This window comes from Anomaloglossus baeobatrachus, chromosome 7 (genome assembly GCF_048569485.1).
Source record: "Anomaloglossus baeobatrachus isolate aAnoBae1 chromosome 7, aAnoBae1.hap1, whole genome shotgun sequence".
Taxonomy (NCBI): Eukaryota; Metazoa; Chordata; class Amphibia; order Anura; family Aromobatidae; genus Anomaloglossus; species Anomaloglossus baeobatrachus.
In genome coordinates this window covers 245,834,330-245,855,581 of record NC_134359.1, presented here as the reverse complement: position 1 = coordinate 245,855,581, position 21,252 = coordinate 245,834,330, and the positions used below count along the sequence as shown (strand labels likewise).

Genomic DNA, 21,252 nt, shown 5'->3' with positions numbered 1-21,252 from the left:
GGAGTCGGCGGAGGAGGAGTCGGGAAAAAGGAGTCGGCGGAGGAGGAGTCGGGAAAAAGGAGTCGGCGGAGGAGGAGTCGGGAAAAAGGAGTCGGCGGAGGAGGAGTCGGGAAAAAGGAGTCGGCGGAGGAGGAGTCGGGAAAAAGGAGTCGGCGGAGGAGGAGTCGGGAAAAAGGAGGCGGCGGAGGAGGAGTCGGGAAAAAGGAGGCGGCGGCGGAGGAGTCGGGAAAAAGGAGGCGGCGGCGGAGGAGTCGGGAAAAAGGAGGCGGCGGCGGAGGAGTCGGGAAAAAGGAGGCGGCGGCGGAGGAGTCGGGAAAAAGGAGGCGGCGGAGGAGTCGGGAAAAAGGAGGCGGCGGCGGCCGAGTCGTCGGGAAAAAGGAGGCGGCGGCGGCCGAGTCGGGAAAAAGGAGGCGGCGGCGGCGGAGTCGGGAAAAAGGAGGCGGCGGCGGCGGAGTCGGGAAAAAGGAGGCGGCGGAGGAGGAGTCGGGAAAAAGGAGCCGGCGGAGGAGGAGTCGGGAAAAAGGAGCCGGCGGAGGAGGAGTCGGGAAAAAGGAGCCGGCGGAGGAGGAGTCGGGAAAAAGGAGCCGGCGGAGGAGGAGTCGGGAAAAAGGAGCCGGCGGAGGAGGAGTCAGGAAAAAGGAGCCGGCGGAGGAGGAGTCGGGAAAAAGGAGCCGGCGGAGGAGGAGTCGGGAAAAAGGAGCCGGCGGAGGAGGAGTCGGGAAAAAGGAGCCGGCGGAGGAGGAGTCGGAAAAAGGAGGCGGCGGGCGGAGGGTCGGCGAGTCGGGAAAAAGGAGGCGGCGGCGGAGGAGTCGGGAAAAAGGAGGCGGCGGCGGAGGAGTCGGGAAAAAGGAGGCGGCGGAGGAGTCGGGAAAAAGGAGGCGGCGGCGGAGGAGTCGGGAAAAAGGAGGCGGCGGCGGAGGAGTCGGGAAAAAGGAGGCGGCGGCGGAGGAGTCGGGAAAAAGGAGGCGGCAAAGGAGGAGTCGGGAAAAGGAGGCGGCAAAGGAGGAGTCGGGAAAAAGGAGGCGGCAAAGGAGGAGTCGGGAAAAAGGAGGCGGCGGAGGAGGAGTCGGGAAAAGGAGGAGGCAGAAAAGGTGGAGGCAGAAAAGGTGGAGGCAGAAAAGGTGGAGGCAAAAATAGGACGATAATGTTAATAAAAAAACTGACAAATGCTGGGAAAGCTGTGTAAACAATAGGGCTGAAAAGGATCAGTGTAAAAAAGATGCATCCCCAATATCAGCTTATATTGGTGACTGCTGCCGGTAGGTTCCCCATAAACAATGGATTTATCTACAGACTTTTAAGAGAACCAACATGGCAGCACTCAGGAGCCTGTATAGTGACTGGTGAGCAGAGTATAAAGAGTCGGCTCCAATCTGTGAGTCTCATAAAGCCACTAAACATCCTCAGCTGCCCAACCTGAGTCTGAACACGTAGACTCAATTATGGGCGCTCCTGGAAGGCCATAAATTATTTTAAAGGGGTTTTATACTCTTGTGAAATGTAATCGGCCAAACGTACTCCAGAAGCCGCCCTCTGATCTAATACTGCCGCACGGAGTCTCCACCGGATTGGAAAGAAGGGAATTTTGTTACTTACCGTAAATTCCTTTTCTTCTAGCTCCTATTGGGAGACCCAGACGATTGGGGTATAGCTACTGCCTCCGGAGGCCACACAAAGCATTACACTAAAAAGTGTAAGGCCCCTCCCCTTCTGGCTATACACCCCCAGTGGGATCACTGGCTCACCAGTTTTAGTGCAAAAGCAAGAAGGAGGAAAGCCAATAACTGGTTTAAACAAATTCACTCCGAAGTAACATCGGAGAACTGAAAACCATTCAACATGAACAACATGTGGACCCGAAAAACCAACCCAAAAATCCCGAAGGACAACAGGGCGGGTGCTGGGTCTCCCAATAGGAGCTAGAAGAAAAGGAATTTACGGTAAGTAACAAAATTCCCTTCTTCTTCGGCGCTCCATTGGGAGACCCAGGCGATTGGGACGTCCAAAAGCTGTCCCTGGGTGGGAAATACCTCATGTTAGAGCTGCAAAGACAGCCCTCCCCTACGGGTAGGCAACTGCCGCCTGCAGGACTCTTCTACCTAGGCTGGCGTCCGCCGAAGCATAGGTATGCACCTGATAATGTTTGGTGACAGTGTGCAGACTCGACCAGGTAGCTGCCTGGCACACCTGTTGAGCCGTAGCCTGGTGTCGTAATGCCCAGGACGCACCCACGGCTCTGGTAGAATGGGCCTTCAGCCCTGATGGAACCGGAAGCTCAGCAGAACGGTAGGCTTCAAGAATTGGTTCCTTGATCCATCGAGCCAGGGTGGCTTTGGAAGCCTGCGACCCTTTGCGCTGACCAGCGACAAGTATAAAGAGTGCATCCGAGCGGCGCAGGGGCGCCGTGCGGGAAAAGTAGATTCTGAGCTCTCTCATCAGATCCAACAAATGCAAATCCAATTCATATCGATGAACTGGATGAGGACAAAAGGAAGGTAAGGAGATATCCTGACTGAGATGAAAGGAGGATACCACCTTAGGGAGAAACCCCGTAATCAGGCGCAGCACTACCTTGTCTTGGTGAAACACCAGGAAAGGAGCTTTGGATGACCGCGCTGCTAGCTCGGACACTCTCTGAAGAGACGTGACCGTTACTAAAAAAGCCACTTTCTGTGACAGTCAAGAAAGTGAAAAAAACATCCCTCAGAGGCCCCAAGGGCGGCTCCTGGAGAGCCATAAGTACCCTGTGCAGATCCCATGGGTCTAACGGCCTCTTGTACGGAGGGAGAATGCGACCAACCCCCTGCAGGAACGTGCGTACCTGAGGAAGTCGTACTATGCGATTCTGAAAGAAAACGGACGAGTCCCAGCGCTGTCTGTAAAGGGAGCCGAGCGACAAACCTTTTCCCAAACCAGATTGCAGGAAGGAAGGAAAAGTAGGCAATGCAAATGTCCAGGGAGACACTCCCTGAGCAGAGCGCTAAGAGAAGAATATCTTCCACGTCTTGTGGTAGATCGTGGCAGACGTCAGCTTCCTAGCCCGTCTCATGTTGGCAATGACGACTTGAGACAATCCTGAAGACGCTAGGATCCCGGACTCGATGGCCACACAGTCAGGATCAGGGTCGTAGAATTCAGTGGAAAAAACGGCCCTTGGGACAGTAAGTCTGGCCGGTCTGAGGGTGCCCACGGTTGGCCGACCGTGAGATGCCACAGATCCGGGAACCACGACCTCCTCGGCCAGTCTGGGACTACGAGGATGGCGCGGCGGCAAGCGGAGCTAAGCTTGCGTAGCACTCTGGGCAACAGTGCCAGAGGTGGAAACACATAGGGTAGCTGGAACTGCGACCAATCCTGAACTAAGGCGCCTGCCGCCAGAGCTCTTTGCTCGTGAGACCGCGCCGAGAAAATCGGGACCTTGTTGTTGTGTCGAGACGCCATTAGGTGCAGAGGCGTCTGAGGCGTCTCTGGGTGCAGAGGCCATTCCCCTGCGTCCATACCCAGGCGACTGAGGAAGTCTGCTTCCCAATTTCCTACGCCCGGGATGTGAACTGCGGATATGGTGGATGCTCTGTCCCCCACCCACATCAGAATCCGCCGGATTGCCAGGTAGGCTTGGCGATGCGTGTTCCGCCTTGGTGGGCGATGTCTGCCACCGCTGTGGAATTGTCCGACTGAATTCGGATCTGTTTTCCTTCCAGCCACTGCTGGAAGGCTTGCAGGGCAAGATACACTGCCCAGATTTCCAAAACATTGATCTGAAGGATGGACTCCATGACCGTCTGAGAAGGGAAACGTTCCTGTCTAGGGACGTCGACTCCCCAACCCATTGGCAAAGCATGTCCCATTGAAGTGGACGCAGATGAAACTGCGCGAAAGTGACTGCCTCTGCATGAGACGTCTTAAGGGGTGTGACTGGCCTTGAAGGAGAGACTGCACCCCCGTCTGTAGTGAACGCTGCTTGACCAGCGGAAGCTTCACTACCGCTGAGAGAGTGTGAAACTCCATGCTCAGATATGTCGGCGATTGGGTCGGTGCCCGATGTAACCTTGAAAAGTTGAGGATCCACCCGAAACTCTGGAGAGTCTCCAGCGCCACGTTCAGGCTGCGTTGGCATGCCTCTTGAGAGGGTGCCTTGACAAGTGGATCGTCCCAGTAAGGATCACAGAGTGACCCTGAGAGTGCAGGACTGCTCCCACTGCTGCCCTGAACTTGGTGAAAACCCGTAGGGCTGTCGCCAGACCGAAGGGCAGGGCTACGCACTGAAGATACTCATCTTCAATAACGAAAACGTAGCACACGCTGGTGCTCTGGAGCAATCGGCACGTGGAGATAGGCATCCTGATGTCTATTGATGCTAGGAAATCTCCTTGCGACATTGAGGCAATGACGGAGCGGAGGGTTACATCCGGAACCGCCTGGCCTTCACGTGCTTGGTGAGCAGTGTTAGGTCCAGAACGGAACGGAAAGAACCACCCCTTTTTTGGCACCCCAATCAGATTGGAGGAAAAAACCGTGTCTTGTTCCTGAAGAGGAACAGGGATTACCACTTCTTCTGCCTGCAGAAGAGCGACGGCTCGGTGGGGGGAGAATGAAGAATCGCGTCGGAGGACGAGAACAGAGTTCTATCCTGTACACGTGAGACAAAATGTCTCTCACCCACCGGTCTGTGACCTGTGGCAGTTAAAAGTCCCCAAGCGGGAGATTCTGCCACCAACCGCGGATGCGGAAAGAGAGAGCTGACAGTCATGAGGAGACCGCCTTGGTAGCGGTTCCTCCTGCTGCCTTCCTTGGGCGTGATTGAGCCCGGCCGGAATCTGAGCCCCTCTGAGCCTTTTGAGCCCTTTTGGGCGAGGACAATTGGGACCTGCCCGAGCCTGGGAAGGACCAACCTCGACTGTCCCTCCAGGACAGCATTACTAGGGTAAGTCGCAATGCAGACATTGCGAGGTTAAGGACACCACCTGCGGCACAGATGTACATGTGCTCAAGACCAGCTGCGCAAGCGCAGCTGAAATAGGTTAGAGTGCCCATACGGCTGCGAATGCCGGAGCAACCGACACGCTGATAGCTTCACAGACAGACTTCAACCAGAGGTCCACCTGTCTGTCAATGGTATCTTTAAGTGAAGTCCCATCTTCACTGCAACTATGGATCTAGCCCAAGCCTGGGGATTGGGGGATCCACCTTTGGACCCTGGGTCTAGCGCTTCACCACGTCAGGTGAAAGGGATAACGTGTATCCTTAAAACGTTTGGAGAGAACGCTTATCTGGTAAGCGTGGTGTTTCTGAACTGCTTCTCTGAAGTCAGCGCCAGAAAAATACTCAATATACACTTGAGATACTGAAAGAGGGATTTATCCTGCTGTGAAGCTGACCCCTCCCCTGGAGGAGTTGAGGGGGAAATACCCAACTTTCCATTGATGGACACTATAAGATTATTCACTATAGCGTCACCATCCGGTGCATCCGGATTGAGAGCGGTCTCAAGATCAGAGTCGTGAACAGCTACGTCTGCCTCATGATACAGAGAGTACTCCTGTGGTGACCCTGACCAGTGATGAAGTCGAGGGCCATTCCCATGGAGCTCGCTTAGGCCGTCTGGGACTGTCGTCCGTGTCAGAGCCTGCACCCTGGGATGCATGGGACCCCCCTGGAACCCTGATTTATTCCCAATCAGGGTGGCCAGGGGCATTGAATCAACCTTGGCCAAGGTCTATCTGGACTGCAAAGTCTGTAAGATATTAGTCATAATCACAGACAAAAAAAAAAAGCAGCGGAAACTGCAACTCCATCCCTGTCCATGGACAGGGATCACAGGTGGTCCTTTGGCTACCTGTAGCGGAGACCCCGGTTGAGCAATTGCACATACTGGGGGCCATGGAACCGTATCACATGCAGTACAAGCAGCATAGAAAGCCTGTGCCTTGGCACCCCTGCTTTTTTGCTGTTGTTGTCTAGCCATCTAGGAGCATTAGCTAAGAATAGCGACCTTACAGTGAATGCATACAAGCATGAAGTACAAATAAACACTTCAGCACATGTAGTACAAGCAGCCTAGAAAGCTTGTGCCTTGGCACCCTTGCTTTTCTGCTGCTGTTGTCAAGTTATCCAGGAGCATTAGCCAAGAATAGCGACATACAGTGAATGTATAGCATACAAGCATGAAAATAAACACTGCAGCACATGCAATTCCAGCAGCCTTGAAAGCTTGTGTCTTAGCACCCTTGCTGTTTGCTGCCGCTGGCTAGCCATCTAGACGGGTAGACAGCCAAGAATAGCCATTACAGTGCCATGTATAGTCTGTGCTTTAGCACCGCTGCTTTTTAGCTGCTGTTTCTAGGCCTGCATCCTGAATAGCGACTTTACAAAAAGTACAGCATTAGTGGGTCAGCACTGCAGCTGCCGCTTACCGCCCGCACAAAAGCAGGTGTGTGGCGCCTCCTGTGACTGCTAGCTCAGCGCTTGTCTCCGTTTTCCCGCTCTGCGTGCCGGAATGGCTGCCGGCGTCCAGAGACGAGGGGCGGGCCGAGGGCGTGCCCGAGACAAGAGCGGGAACCCGGCGTCCCACTGAGTCTAGTGAAGGGGGCTGGAGAATGCAAAGCAGACTCCAGCTCCCTGCGCTGACTTACTGTACAGCGTCCCGCCCCTTCCCTGACTGGCAGGGCTGGGGGCGGGAACGAAAGGAAAACTAGGCCGCAAAGCCGGGGACTCGAGTAATAAGCGCGGCCGTCCATGTGCACGGCCGGCGCGGAAGTCCCCGGCGCACCACAAGTCCCAGCCGCGCCACAGTGTAAAACACCCAGCAGCGGCCGGCGCGGCAGTTCCCAATACATAAATTCACTCAGCAAAGCTGCAGTGAATAATAGCACAAGCGCTCTGCGCTGTTGTCCCCGGCGCACTAGCACTCCCAGCAATGCTGGTGCGTGTGTGCGCGATGTGTACGGGGACACAGAGTACCTTAATGTCGCAGGGCCCTGTCCCTGAGGATACTCAGCTCCGCATCCAGCAGGTTCTCTGGGTCTGTGGATGGAGCCCGGTCTCAGTGCCTGGAGACCGGTAAGATCCCACTTCACCCAGAGCCCCATCAGGGGGATGGGGAAGGAAAGCAGCATGTGGGCTCCAGCCTCCGTACCAGCAATAGGTACCTCAACCTTACAAACCGCAAGTGGGGTGAGAAGGGAGCATGCTGGGGGCCCTATATGGGCCCACTTTTCTTCCATCCGACATAGTCAGCAGCTACTGCTGACTAAACAGTGGAGCTATTGCATGGATGTGTGCCTCCTTCGCACAAAGCTTGAAAACTGGTGAGCCAGTGATCCCACTGGGGGTGTATAGCCAGAAGGGGAGGGGCCTTACACTTTTTAGTGTAATGCTTTGTGTGGCCTCCGGAGGCAGTAGCTATACACCCAATCGTCTGGGTCTCCCAATGGAGCGCCGAAGAAAGATGGCGTCACCTCCACAGTTACCCGAGCCCATCAGTGGCCTCAGACGGTGGGACTTTATTGCCTCCGGTCGGTGGCAGAGCAGCACGGCTCCACAGCGCAGGTACGGATCTTTATTAATAATTATTAGAATTCTTTGCTCTTAAATTTTACAGACCAGCAAAAAACCCTTTAGCCGCTCTAAAAGTATGCCCATATAGGAGATTACTAACAATAGTCATAAGACCTATATGTGGAACATATGTGATGTTTCCGGTTACCTCTTGTATAATTGGGTCGTCATCTTCACTTTCCATACTATTGTCAGACAAACCCACGCCCTGTGCTCCTCCGCTCCACACCACACAGAACAATGGCACCTATACAGAGTAAACACATTATGGTAAACATTGAGGTAACCAGCCATGGACAGCACTGTAGGCAAATTACACAATCCGCATAAAAACAAAAGCAACAACAAAGCAGCAAAACCTGCATTTTGTAAAGCTGGTGTCACACACAGCGACAACGACAACGACGTCGCTGCTACGTCACCATTTTCTGTGACGTTGCAGCGACGTCCCGTCGCTGTCGCTGTGTGTGACATCCAGCAACGACCTGGCCCCTGCTGTGAGGTCGCCGGTCGTTGCTGAATGTCCAGCTTCATTTTTTGGTCGTCACTCTCCCGCTGTGACACACACATCGCTGTGTGTGACAGCGAGAGAGCAACGAAATGAAGCGAGCAGGAGCCGGCACTGGCAGCTGCGGTAAGCTGTAACCAGCGTAAACATCGGGTAACCAAGGGAAGACCTTTCCCTGGTTACCCGATGTTTACGCTGGTTACCAGCCTCCGCTCTTGCTGCCAGTGCCAGCTCCTGCACTGTGACATGTGGCTGCAGTACGCATCGGGTAATTAACCCGATGTATACTGTAGCAAAGAGAGCAAGGAGCCAGCGCTAAGCAGTGCGCGCTGCTCCCTGCTCTCTGCACTGTGACATGTAGCTGCAGCACACATCGGGTTAATTAACCCGATGTGTACTGTACCTAGGAGAGCAAAGAGCCAGCGCTAAGCGCGGCTCCCTGCTCTCTGCACATGTAGCACAGCGACGTTATGATCGCTGCTTCTGCTGTGTTTGACAGCTAAGCAGCGATCATAACAGCGACTTACAAGGTCGCTGTTACGTCACCGAAAATGGTGACGTAACAGCGACGTCGTTGTCGCTGTCGTTTAGTGTGAACCCAGCTTAAGGCTACTTTCACACTTTAGTTTTTTCCCATCAGTCACAATCTGTTTTGTGAGTGATGCGACTGATCCGTGGCAGAAAGTGGGAAAAGTGATGTGACGGATACTGTAAAAAAAACCTGGATCCATTGTATTTTCTGAGGAGACAGACCGGAGGAGACAGACCGGAGGAGACAGACCGGAGGAGACAGACCGGAGGAGACAGACCGGAGGAGACAGACCGGAGGAGACAGACTGGAGGCAGACTATTTTTTTAACCAGAAAGGAATTTACACATCTGAGCATGCTCAGCTACTAAAAGGCGGATCAGTCACCGCAATCAGTCTTAGGCCCTGTGCGCACTTACCGGATTTTCCGCGGATTTGCTGCATGTTTCGCTGCAGAAAATGTTCATAACATCTCTGCAGTGAATCACCAGCAAATCCTATGGAGAAAAAAAAATCCTGTGCGCACTGGGCGGAATTTGACAGCTGCATGTTTTGCTGCGGGAATCCCGCAGCAAAAACAAGTGCATGTCACTTCTTTTCCGCACATCGCTGCGGGATTTCACTCCATTGACTCCAATATTAATCATGAAATCCCGCAGGGAATAACGCAGGCAGCAAATTCTGTGCGGTTCACTGCGTTTTCCTGCGTTATTCCCTGCGGTATTTCGCGGTTTACCTCCGGTAATGTACATCGCCTGTCTGCGGTTTTGCAGGGAAGTGATGTCATTACAGGAAGAGGAAGCGGAGCAGAGAGTAAACACACACACAGATCACACACACACACATCACAGACATAGAACACACAGACACAGACACATAGAAAGAAAACGGAAATATAGAAAACAAAGAACGTGGGCTCCGCTGCATATTTACCTTCCAGCCGAGGTAAGCACACAGCGGCGGCCCGGTATTCTCAGGCTGGGGAGGGAGAGGGGCAGGGTTAATGTCCCCCGCCTCACTCCCCCTCCGGCAGCCGAGAATATCAGCCGCAGCTGCCCCGGCACTGTCGCATGCATTATGCAGCACTACCGGAGTGTCCCCGGCTCTTCTTGCCACCATGTAGCAGTGGCAGCAGGGTAATACAAGGGGTTAATGATGGTGGGGGACCTTCGCCATTAACTCCAGGCTTGATCATGGCAGCGTCTATGTGACAGCTGACATGATCAACCCGTAAGAAAAGTGAATAAAACACACAGAAAAATCCTTTATTTTAAATAAAACAAACAAGCCTCGTTCACCCTTTTATTAACCCCTCCCGCACCAAAGCTCCGGCGTAATCCACCGCTCCGGCGTAATCCACAGGTCCTGCGCTGCTTCCATCCAGCCGCGACTGACACAGACACAGCGCTGAATGAAAGCAGACAGCAGAGGTAATTACTGGTCATTTCCCACGGCCGGTAATGTGAACTCACTGACGACCGTGGGAAATGCAGCGATCTGTCATCTATCTATCCCTCTGTCTGTCTATCTATCTATCCCTCTGTCTATTCTTCTGTCTATCTACTATCTCAGAATTAAATGACTTTTTTTTTTTTTTTCAATGTGCTTTATTGCATTGAATGCAATAAAGCACATCCCAACCCGCACGCGGCAAAACCGCGGCAATACCGCGAATAATACCGCGGTAAAACCGCAGCAAACCGCATGCAGTTTTTGGGTGCGGTTTCCCGCGGTTTTTTACCGCGGGTGCGGTAATCTTTGAGAGCATGCGGAATTTTCTCAAGAAAATTCCATTTCCCAGTGCGCACATAGCCATATAACGGATTCCAACGGATCCGGGGTCCATAGGCTTCCATTACACCACACAACGGACACCAATGGATCCGTCGCTGTCCGTTTTTTGGACATACACAAAAAAAAATTACATTCTGCGTTGCTTACGCCCAGTCACTCCACGACTGCTACGTCTCGCGATGGATGAAACACAAGGCCATCAGTTGCAATCCATCGTTAATACGAGTCTACGGGATAAAAAAATGAATCTTGCAAAAAATTGTGCAGGATCCCGTATTTTCTCAAGGTGACGGATTGTGACTGAATGGAAAAAGATTGAAGTGTGAAAGCAGCCTGTATGTGCGCACTAGGCGTTTTTTTCACGCTGCGTTTTTATGTGCGTTTTTGTCTCAAAAAACGCACCCGCGGCTAAAAAACGCGACAAAAACACATGCGTTTTTGCCGCGATTTGGTGCGTTTTTGCTCACTGCGTTTTTAATCAGTGCACAATGCCATTAAAGATTGTTGATGAAAAAAAAAAAAAAGGTCTGATGTCATTTCCTTCTTCAAAATGTTCATTGTATGCAGGAGAGCAGACAGACAGCTGCAGAACTAGTGTATGCAGGAGAGCAGACAGCAGCTGGAGAACTACAAGGCTCAGCATCCTCCATTCACTAGTGTATGCAGGAGAGCAGACAGCAGCTGCAGAACTACAAGTCTCAGCATCCTCCATTCACTAGTGTATGCAGGAGAGCAGACAGCAGCTGGAGAACTACAAGGCTCAGCATCCTCCATTCACTAGTGTATGCAGGAGAGCAGACAGCAGCTGCAGAACTACAAGGCTCAGCATCCTCCATCCAGGACTGTATGCAGTTTTTTGCCCAAAAAGAAAAAAAAAAATGACATGGGCTTCGCCATATTTTTGTATGCTAGCCGGGTACAGCAGGCAGGTACGGGCTGCCCCCAACCCCCAGCTGCCTATTTGTACCCGGCTGGGAACCAAAAATATAGAGAAGCCCTTTTTTTTTTAATTATTTCATGAATTTCATGAAATAATTAAAAAAAAAAAAATGACGTGAGCTTCGCCTAATTTTTGAGTCCAGCCGGGTACAACTAGGCAGCTGGGGATTGGAATCCACAGTGCAGGGTGCCCAAGCTTTCTGGGCACCCCCACTGCGAATTGCAGTCCGCAGCCACCCCAGAAAATGGCGCTTTCATAGAAGCGCCATCTTCTGGCGCTGTATCCAACTCTTCTAGCTGCCCTGATGCCGGGTGGCTAGCTAGGTAATAATGGAGTTAGGGGCTAGCTGTATATTATCAGCTAGCCCTAAGCCCGAAATTCATGGTGTCACGCCAATATTAGACATGGCCACCATGAATTTCTAGTAATGATAAAAAAAAAACACAACACCCAGAAAAATATTTTTATTAGAAATAAAAACACAACACAATTAGTGACTCCATCTTTATTGAAATAAAGAACCCCCCCCTCCGCAGTAATCCTGGGTTAGGGTCCCGCGCCGTCCAATCCGGATCCAATATCATCTGATCGGTTTGCTGGAAGGCAGAGTGATCAGATGATGTCAGGTTCCAGGATGTGAATCACATCACACATCAGCTGATTGTATAAAAGCCAATTATACAATCAGCTGATGCATCAGTAGAAAAAAAAAATAATACTCACTTATGTGCTGTGCTGATTACCGGCAGCTCCTGGATCGATTGGACGGGAGTCTGATCCTGTCCGATCGCTGCAGTAGCTGCCGGTAATCAGCTGATGAAGTCCCCTGACGGCAGAATCAGCTGATAGCCGGCCGGGCGCGAAAAAGCCGGCGAGACTACGATCAGCTGATGCGTCAGGTGACTGCATCAGGTGATCCACCGCCAGGTCCTGCAAGCAAGGTCCTGCCCCGGGGAGACTGCACACAGCCAGAGCTGCGGTACCGAGACAGGGGCTGGGAGCGGGCATGGCACCGGGACCCTGCAGACAGGTGAGTATATATGACATTTTTTTTTTTCTACTGTTCACTTTTGTTTTCGCCGCTGCCTCCACCTCCCGCCCAGACATGGCGCCGCACGGAGCTGACATGGCACCGGACGGGAGGTGGAGGCAGCGGTGACGGTACCGGGAGGATTCCTGCTTCTGTGTTTACCAACAGAAGGAATCCTCTTCCTGTACACGTCACTATACTGCCCACCCCTTGCGTTTATAGCTGCGTTTTTAGTCATAGAAACGCGGCTATATGCGTTTTTCATTGCGTTGTTGAACATCTCATTGAACTCAATGGGTGAAAAACGCAGTGAAAAACGCAGAAATAATTGACATGCTGCATTTTTGTGGTCACCACAAAAACGCAGCTACAAAAAAACGCTGTGTGTGGACAGCACTTCTGAAAACCCATAGACATTGCTGGGGAAGCAATGTCACTGCGCTTTCAGCACAAAAACGCGGTAAAAAACGCCGCTAAAAACGCCTAGTGCGCACAAGGCCTAAGCAGTTTTTTTTTTACTGCAATGAGAGCAGGTTTTGCCTCCAGAACAAAAAGCAGCAAAAAGTAATGTGTGAACATAGCCTAAAGGGTTATTGAAGAAGTGCACATCATCCCCAATACTTACTAATTACTGGGGAGACTCGAGGAATCCGCAGACCCCCGATAACCCCTGTGCGCCACTTTCTCCAGCCGCCCCTTAGACACTGAACAGAGCGGCACTTGCACTAATCTGCTCCATGCAAGTCAGCAGAGCCCAGTTCTGGGGATCACTGGGGGTCCCAACGATAGATATGGATAATATTCAATTCAAGAAAACCCTCTTTAAATAAGCGCAGACATAGAGCCTTGGAAACAGCAGAACCCCTGAGTCACTGATTTTCCAGGAAGTCCGGGATCTCCAGCACTGGGCTTGGCCGGCTACTGAGATTATTTACCTTGGCCTCACCCTAGCCCTTCACGGCTTCCACATTACAACACGGCCGCACCATTTATCATTCTAGAGAATACCCTGCTCTGGGAGTTTATACAGCATTTATCACATGTCAACGTGAAAAGAAAAACAGTGGCAAAAAACTGACAAACTCCACTTTATGGGTAGTGAGGTGGGCACGTTCTGTGCTGCATCACCAGGTGCAAGACCCCAATAACCTCCATACAATACAGCTGTGCTTATAGGGACTACTAAAAGGCCAGTGTCAGATCGCCCACTAATATTGACCATCACCCCAGAGACCCTGTGGTAAGGAGGCGCAGGCGATACGACAATGTGGCTAACATTAAATATGATTCCAGCCATAAATCAGCGCGTTATAGGAGAAAGTTCCTCCTGCTCCCTTTGCCATTGCCGAGAAACGATGTCCCAAACATGCTCAATGGAGGACAAGTCTGGAGACGCTGCAGGCCATGGTGACACATTCACGCCCCGGAGACCACTCACAGTAGAACGAGCTCTCATAGGTCATTATGGTGATGATCACAAAATGGGTGCAAGAAAAACGGGTTAAATGCTGCGCTAGAAAAACCACGGATCCAAGAGATGCGATGAAATCCTTTCCTTTATTGGCACGAGTCAATGCGTTTCGAAGGCATAGCCGCCTTCTTCATCAGGACAAGACAGTACAAGAAAGAACAGCATGATGAAGAAGGCGGCTATGCCTTCGAAACGCGTTGACTCGTGCCAATAAAGGAAAGGATTTCATCGCAAAGAAGCATGCTGTTCTTTCTTGTACTGTCTTGTCCTGATGAAGAAGGCGGCTATGCCTTCGAAACGCATTGACTCGTGCCAATAAAAGGAAAGGATTTCATCGCATCTCTTGGATCCGTGGTTTTTCTAGCGCAGCATTTAACCTGTTTTTCTTGCACCCATTTTGTGATCTACACTTCTCCATCGGGGCTGCTGCTGACCACCACTGCGTAATCTGCCTACATGCTTGCATAGGAGTTGTGCCTGTCACAACTGTAGCAGGTGAGTACCTGTCTTTGCACATATATCCCCTCATCCACCAGATAAGACCTTATTTTGCGCTTTTCTCCTCCACAGTTTTTCCTGATTATGGTGCAGAGGGAGACTACGAGGGGCTGCTGATAAGTCTTTGGCTTACCCAGAAAGAAACGAGATAGGATGATGAAACTTTCCATTTATTCCACATACTGTCCACTGATGTCACCACACTTCTTACATCGGTATTCCAAGGTCTGTAAGCCTAGCAACAAGAAGGATTTCGGTTGTGCCTCAAACCAGGCATCCATAGCAGCCATGGCATCAGAAATGGTGTGAAATTTGGTACCCTTGATGTGTTTGGAAAAAGATGATAGTCGGAGGGAGCTAGATCTGGTGAATAAGGTGGGTGGTCAACTAGCTGGAAGCCCAGCTCTGCCAGTGTTGCCGTGGTTGCTTGTGCAGGGTGAGCGGAGGAGTTGTCTTACAGGAACAAGATTCCTTTGGACAGCTTGTCGCACCTTTTGGCCTTCAGAGCTGCCTTCAATTGGTCCTAAAGTTCAGTGCAATACCTTGCATTGATTGTGGAACCCTTTTGAAGGTAGTCCACTAGCAGCACACGCTCCTTATCCCAGAACACAGACGCTATCACCTTAGTGGCTGATTTTTGCACCCTGAACTTCTTTGGACGAGTACAACCACTGTGCCTCCACTCTATCGATTGCTCCTTGTTTTCAGGGTCATACAAATAAATCCAGGTCTCATCTATAGTGACCAGTTGATCCAGGAAGGTCTTATCAGTTCGGAACCGCTGACAAATGGACCGGGAACCTTTCACTCGCAGCTTCTCTGATCTGTTGTCAGACATTTAGGAACCCACTTTGCAGATCGCGTCCTCATGTCCAAATGTTCATGGATAATGACACAAACACGTTCACGGGAAATCCCAATGATGTCTGCTATTGCTTTTGCTGAAATTCATTGATTCTCCGGTATAAGGTTGTGCACAGCATCGACGATCTCCGGAACAACAACCACTCTCTGTGCTTCAGGACATTCCTCATCATTGGTGCGGAAGTGGCCCGTTTTAAATTTGGCAACCCAGTGATTAACTGTGGAATATGAAGGGCATTGATCCCCCAATGTGTGCGACATATCACCATGAGATATCCTTCACGGACTTTCCTTGCAGAAACAAGAATTTTATCGCTCCTCTGCTCTGTTGCTGTGAATATCACATTAGACTCCGCCATCTTGTTTTTTCGCGTACATAGAAAACTGTTGCCATAAGCAACAAACAAAATTTTGAAAACAGATATTAGACACATAAGGCTTTTATGTGATGTAAATGTGTTACCATGGAAACAAAAAAAAGATCACAAAGCCAAAGACTTAGCAGCCCCTACAACAATGGCTGTCAATTCTCCTCAGTGAGGAGTGGTCACTTTGTCCTGGATGCAATGCCAGCTGGAGATTGGGCTGATGACCACATGGGCAAAGCCGTGAAGAGGCGACACTGTCCCAGGAGTCAATTCTCAACACGACCACGCCACACCGCAATTTGCTAGTGTGAGCAGCCTGCGTGGTCTAAATGTGTCACCATGGCCTGCAGCGTCTCCGGACTTGTCCTCCATAGAGCACATCTACGACATCATTGATCTGCAAAGGGAGCTGCCAGCAGAGGATCTTGATGATTCAGTGCAGAACATTCCTCAAGCAACCAGTAATATCCTCATTGATGCAGCCACGCTGTAAGTGCAGGGATCTGTGCCTGCGACTCACACTCCATACTGAGTACAATGTGATGTTTTGATCACGGACACATCTTCCCCTCCTGTGATCTCCAGAATGTCACCATTTCTTCTTCTTGGTGCTGCAATTCCTCTGTTCCGCAGTGTTTTATGTAGATTACCTATATACCTGTGCCATGGTGAGGGAAGTATCCCGGTATAGCCGGGCGGACTCACACTGCAGCAGCCTGCACTCGGTGTGGCTGTCAGCAGGCAGCAGTGACAGCAGCGGCAGCAGTGACAGCAGCGGCAGCAGTGACAGCAGCGGCAGCAGCACAACGTGACAACACGATTGGGATTAGTGACAACTTCCTGGCAGCGGTGGAATGATGGGCGCCCAGACACGGCTGCAGTCAGCACACTCCCCGGCTCCAGGTGGGAAACACTATGGGGTGACCTAACAAATCACAGCCCCGGACAAGACTATGCACTATGCCCCTCCGGCCTGAATTTATCCCTCTCCAGCATAAATAACCCACTCCGTCCTGTATACAAGCGCTCCCCCCCCCACTCCGTCCTGTATACAAGCGCTCCCCCCCCCCACTCCGTCCTGTATACAAGCGCTCCCCCCCCCCCACTCCGTCCTGTATAGCAAGCGCTCCCCCCCCACTCCGTCCTGTATACAAGCGCTCCCCCCCCACTCCGTCCTGTATACAAGCGCTCCCCCCCCCACTCCGTCCTGTATACAAGCGCTCCCCCCCCCACTCCGTCCTGTATACAAGCGCTCCCCCCCCCACTCCGTCCTGTATACAAGCGCTCCCCCCCACTCCATCCTGTATACAAGCGCTCCCCCCCCCCACTCCGTCCTGTATACAAGCGCTCCCCCCCCCACTCCGTCCTGTATACAAGCGCTCCCCCCCCCCACTCCGTCTGTATACAAGCGCTCCCCCCCCCACTCCGTCCTGTATACAAGCGCTCCCCCCCCCACTCCGTCCTGTATACAAGCGCTCCCCCCCCACTCCGTCCTGTATACAAGCGCTCCCCCCCCACTCGTCCTGTATACAAGCGCTCCCCCCCCACTCCGTCCTGTATACAAGCGCTCCCCCCCCACTCCGTCCTGTATACAAGCGCTCCCCCCCCCCACTCCGTCCTGTATACAAGCGCTCCCCCCCCACTCCGTCCTGTATACAAGCGCTCCCCCCCCACTCCGTCCTGTATACAAGCTCCCCCCACTCCGTCCTGTATACAAGCTCCCCCCCCCCACTCCGTCCTGTATACAAGCTCCCCCCCACACACACTCCGTCCTGTATACAAGCGCCTCCCCCACACACTCCGTCCTGTATACAAGCGCCCCCCCCACACACTCCGTCCTGTATACAAGCGCCCCCCCCCACACACTCCCGTCCTGTATACAAGCGCCCCCCCCACACACTCCGTCCTGTATACAAGCGCCCCCCCCACACACTCCGTCCTGTATACAAGCGCCCCCCCCCCACACACTCCGTCCTGTATACAAGCGCCCTCCCCACACACACACCGTCCTGTATACAAGCGCCCCCCCCCCCACACACCGTCCTGTATACAAGCGCCCCCCCCCCCCCACACACCGTCCTGTATACAAGCGCCCTCCCCACACACACCGTCCTGTATACAAGCGCCCCCCCCACACACCGTCCTGTATACAAGCGCCCCCCCCCCACACTCCGTCCTGTATACAAGCTCCCCACCCCGTCCTGTATACAAGCTCCCCCCCACTCCGTCCTGTATACAAGCCCCCCCCCCACTCCGTCCTGTATACAAGCCCCCCCCCACTCCGTCCTGTATACAAGCTCCCCCCCCCCACTCCGTCCTGTATACAAGCTCCCCCCCCCACTCCGTCCTGTATACAAGCGCTCCCCCCCACTCCGTCCTGTATACAAGCGCTCCCCCCCCCACTCCGTCCTGTATACAAGCGCTCCCCCCCCCACTCCGTCCTGTATACAAGCGCTCCCCCCCCACTCCGTCCTGTATACAAGCGCTCCCCCCCCCCACTCCGTCCTGTATACAAGGCGCTCCCCCCCCACTCCGTCCTGTATACAAGCTCCCCCCCCCCACTCCGTCCTGTATACAAGCGCTCCCCCCCCCACTCCGTCCTGTATACAAGCGCTCCCCCCCCCACTCCGTCCTGTATACAAGCGCTCCCCCCCCCCACTCCGTCCTGTATACAAGCTCCCCCCCCCCCCCCACTCCGTCCTGTATACAAGCTCCCCCCCCACACACTCCGTCTGTCCTGGATACCTGCCCTCCGTCATAGCTAACCCTCCCCCCATATTGGATACCCCCTCAGTCCCCCTCCAGCAGAAATAACCCCCTCCTTCCTGGATACTAGCCCTCGATACCCCCTCTGGCATAAACAGCCCCCTCCGTCCAGGAAACCCCCCTCTTTCATAGACAGCAACCCTCGGTCATGGATGCCCGCCCTCCGGCATATATAACCCCCTCCGTCCTGGATTTTCCCCTCCGGCCTACCTGCCGCACACGACTCCCAGACGTGGACTCCCGGCCGGGGCTCAGGCGGCGGCCATACTGCTCGTAACGCAGACACGTGGGGAACGGCTCCTCTTACCCACAATGCACTGAGCTGTGTGTCTGACTTCAGCACCGGCAGGTGGCGCTGTTACCCCGTTGAAAAAAGAATTACTCATCAGTAGAAGAATAAATATAAAAAGTTTCTGGCAGCGGTGGGATTCGAACCCACGCCCCCGAAGAGACTGGAGCCTTAATCCAGCGCCTTAGACCGCTCGGCCACGCTACCTGCTGCTGAGCCTGTGCAGTGTCTCTATAGAAGTATCTAGACCAGGCCCAAATGTCTGCAGGAAAATGTGATATGATTGAAAGTAAGAAGATAAATTACTATTAGTTTTCTGGTTTCTGTTATAGCCAATACATCCAACGTTTACCAGCCTGCCACATGGCAAGACACGGGTTTATAACAACAAAAAACTGTGGCGTAGCGTGGGAGGGGTGCCACAGGGGCGATGACAATGGCCACAAATCCTGGTAGAACAGCCCAGAAGGGGGGGAAAACAATAAAGTAACAGTGGCCATGCCTAGCGCCTCAGATCGCCATAGGGCTACAATTAAGGGCCATTTACACGCTGCGACATCGCTAACGATATATCGTCGGGGTCACAGTGTTTGTGACGTATATCCGGTGTCGTTAGCGACCTCGCAGCGTGTGACACCTATGATCGACCTTACACGATCACAAAAGAGGCAAAAAATCGTTGGTCTGTGAGACGTCGTTCACTTACCAAAAATCGTTGTCTGGTCAGTAGCGAGGTTGTTTGTCGTACCTGCGGCCGCCCACAATGAGGAAGGAAGGAGGTCGGCGGAATGTTCGTTCCGCTCATCTGCGCCCCTCCGCTTCTATTGGACGGCTGCCGTGTGACGCCGCACGAAAGGAGGCGGTTAGCCGGCCACAGTGACGTCGCAGGGAAGATAAGTCCGTGTGACGGGTGTTAGCGATGTTGTGCACCACGGGCAGCGATTTTCCCGTGACGCACAACAGACGGGGGCGGGTACGCTCGCTAGCGAGATCGCAGCGTGTAAAGCACCCTTTAGACGACAACAAAGCCCAGACTGACCAAGGATTTACTACCATAAAGTTACGGTCTCATAGAGGTGGAGAGACCAGGCGTCACTCCAGGTCTGCAGTCTGTATACAAGCCAAGAAACACGGCTGTATGGACCCGGCCTAATTCTAATACAGATGGATCCTGTGGAAAAGTTATTTCGTTCCAGTAGATCCGTCACACCACTCTCTAGCCTGTTGGTCTTTCGCACCACTCTCCGTCCTGTAGGTCCGTCACACCACTCTTTCCATCCTGTAGGTCCATTGCACCACTCTCCGTGTTGTACGTCCCTCACACCATTCTCCGTCCTGGAGGTCCGTCACACCGCTCTCTTCGTCTTGTAGGTCTGTTTCACCGCTCTCTTTGTCTTGTAGGTGTGTCGCACTACTCTCCGTGGTGGACCTGTTGGTCCCTCACACCTCTCTTCATCCTGTAGGTCCAACACACCACTCTTTTCATCCTGTAGGTCCGTCGCACCACTCTCTCCGTCCTGTTGGTCCGTCACACCACTCTCTCCGTCCTGTTGGTCCGTCGCACCACTATCCGTCCCTCACACCACTCTTTATCCTGTAGGTCCATCACACCACTCTTTCCGTAGTGTGGGTCTGTCGCACCACTCTCCGTCCTGTAGGTCCGTTGCACTACTCTCCATTCTGTAGGTCTGCCACACCACTCTCCATCCTGTACCTCTGCTGCACCACTCTCTGTCCTGTAGGTCCACCGCACCATTCTCCGTCTTGTAGGTCTGCCACACCACTCTCCATCCTGTACATCCGTCACACCACTTTCTGTCCTGTAGGTCCATTGCACCACTCTCCTCATCCTGTAGGTCCGTTGCACCATTCTCCGCCCTGTAGGTCTGCCGCACCATTCTCCGTCCTGTAAGTCTCACACACCACTCTCCAGTTTGTAGGTCCCTCGCACCACTCTCCATCCTGTAGGTATGTTGCATCACTCTCTCCATCCTGCGGGTCCGTCGCACCACTTTCTGTCCTCTAGGTTCCTTACACCACTCTCCATCCTGTCAGTCCTTCATACCACACTCCGTCCTCTAGGTCCCCTTTGTTTCTGAGAGGGACAAGCAAGCTCATCCTACAGCTACAAGTACCATAATCCCCCACTAAACCTGCTCATCGTGTCCAGGAGGTGACATTAGGCTATGTTTACATTTATCGGATGGTGCTGCAGCCAGCTACACTTTTCTACACAACTGTATCCAATAAAAAAATATATATTCTTAAAGAGAATCTGTCAACAGATTTTTGCCACCTAATCTGAGAGCAGCAAAATTTAGGGGCAGAAATCCTGATTCCAGCGATGTGTCACTTACTGGGCTGCTTAGTGTAGTTTTGATAAAATCACTGTTTAATCAGCAGTAGATTATCATTACAGGACTACTTGGCGTGCTGAAGGTAGACCAGCCTATTCATGAGCTCTGTATAACTGCTAGATCTGCAGCAGAGAAAATATTGCTTTTATCAAAATATCAGCAAACAGCTCAGTAAGTGACACATCGCTGGAATCAGGGTCTCCGTCTCTACATTATACTGCTCTCAGATGGGGGAGCAAAAGCCCGGTGACAGATTCCCTTTAAGACTTGTACGTTCTGTT

The 21,252-nt window shown here is 52.6% G+C and overlaps 1 protein-coding gene across 1 annotated transcript in view; it reads right to left on the bottom strand.

Moving 5' to 3' along the window:
* The window catches only part of POLR3E (RNA polymerase III subunit E), a 189,131-nt gene extending 170,512 nt beyond the window's left edge, over nucleotides 1–18,619 (bottom strand). The window contains exons 1-2 of the mRNA XM_075318009.1: nucleotides 18,536–18,619; nucleotides 7,706–7,804 (exon numbers count right to left, since the gene is read on the bottom strand). Coding sequence (XP_075174124.1) covers nucleotides 7,706–7,741 — 36 coding nt within the window. The 5' untranslated portion in view covers nucleotides 7,742–7,804; nucleotides 18,536–18,619. The remainder of the gene's footprint in view (nucleotides 1–7,705; nucleotides 7,805–18,535) is intronic.
* Between the last annotated feature and the right edge of the window lie 2,633 nt (nucleotides 18,620–21,252).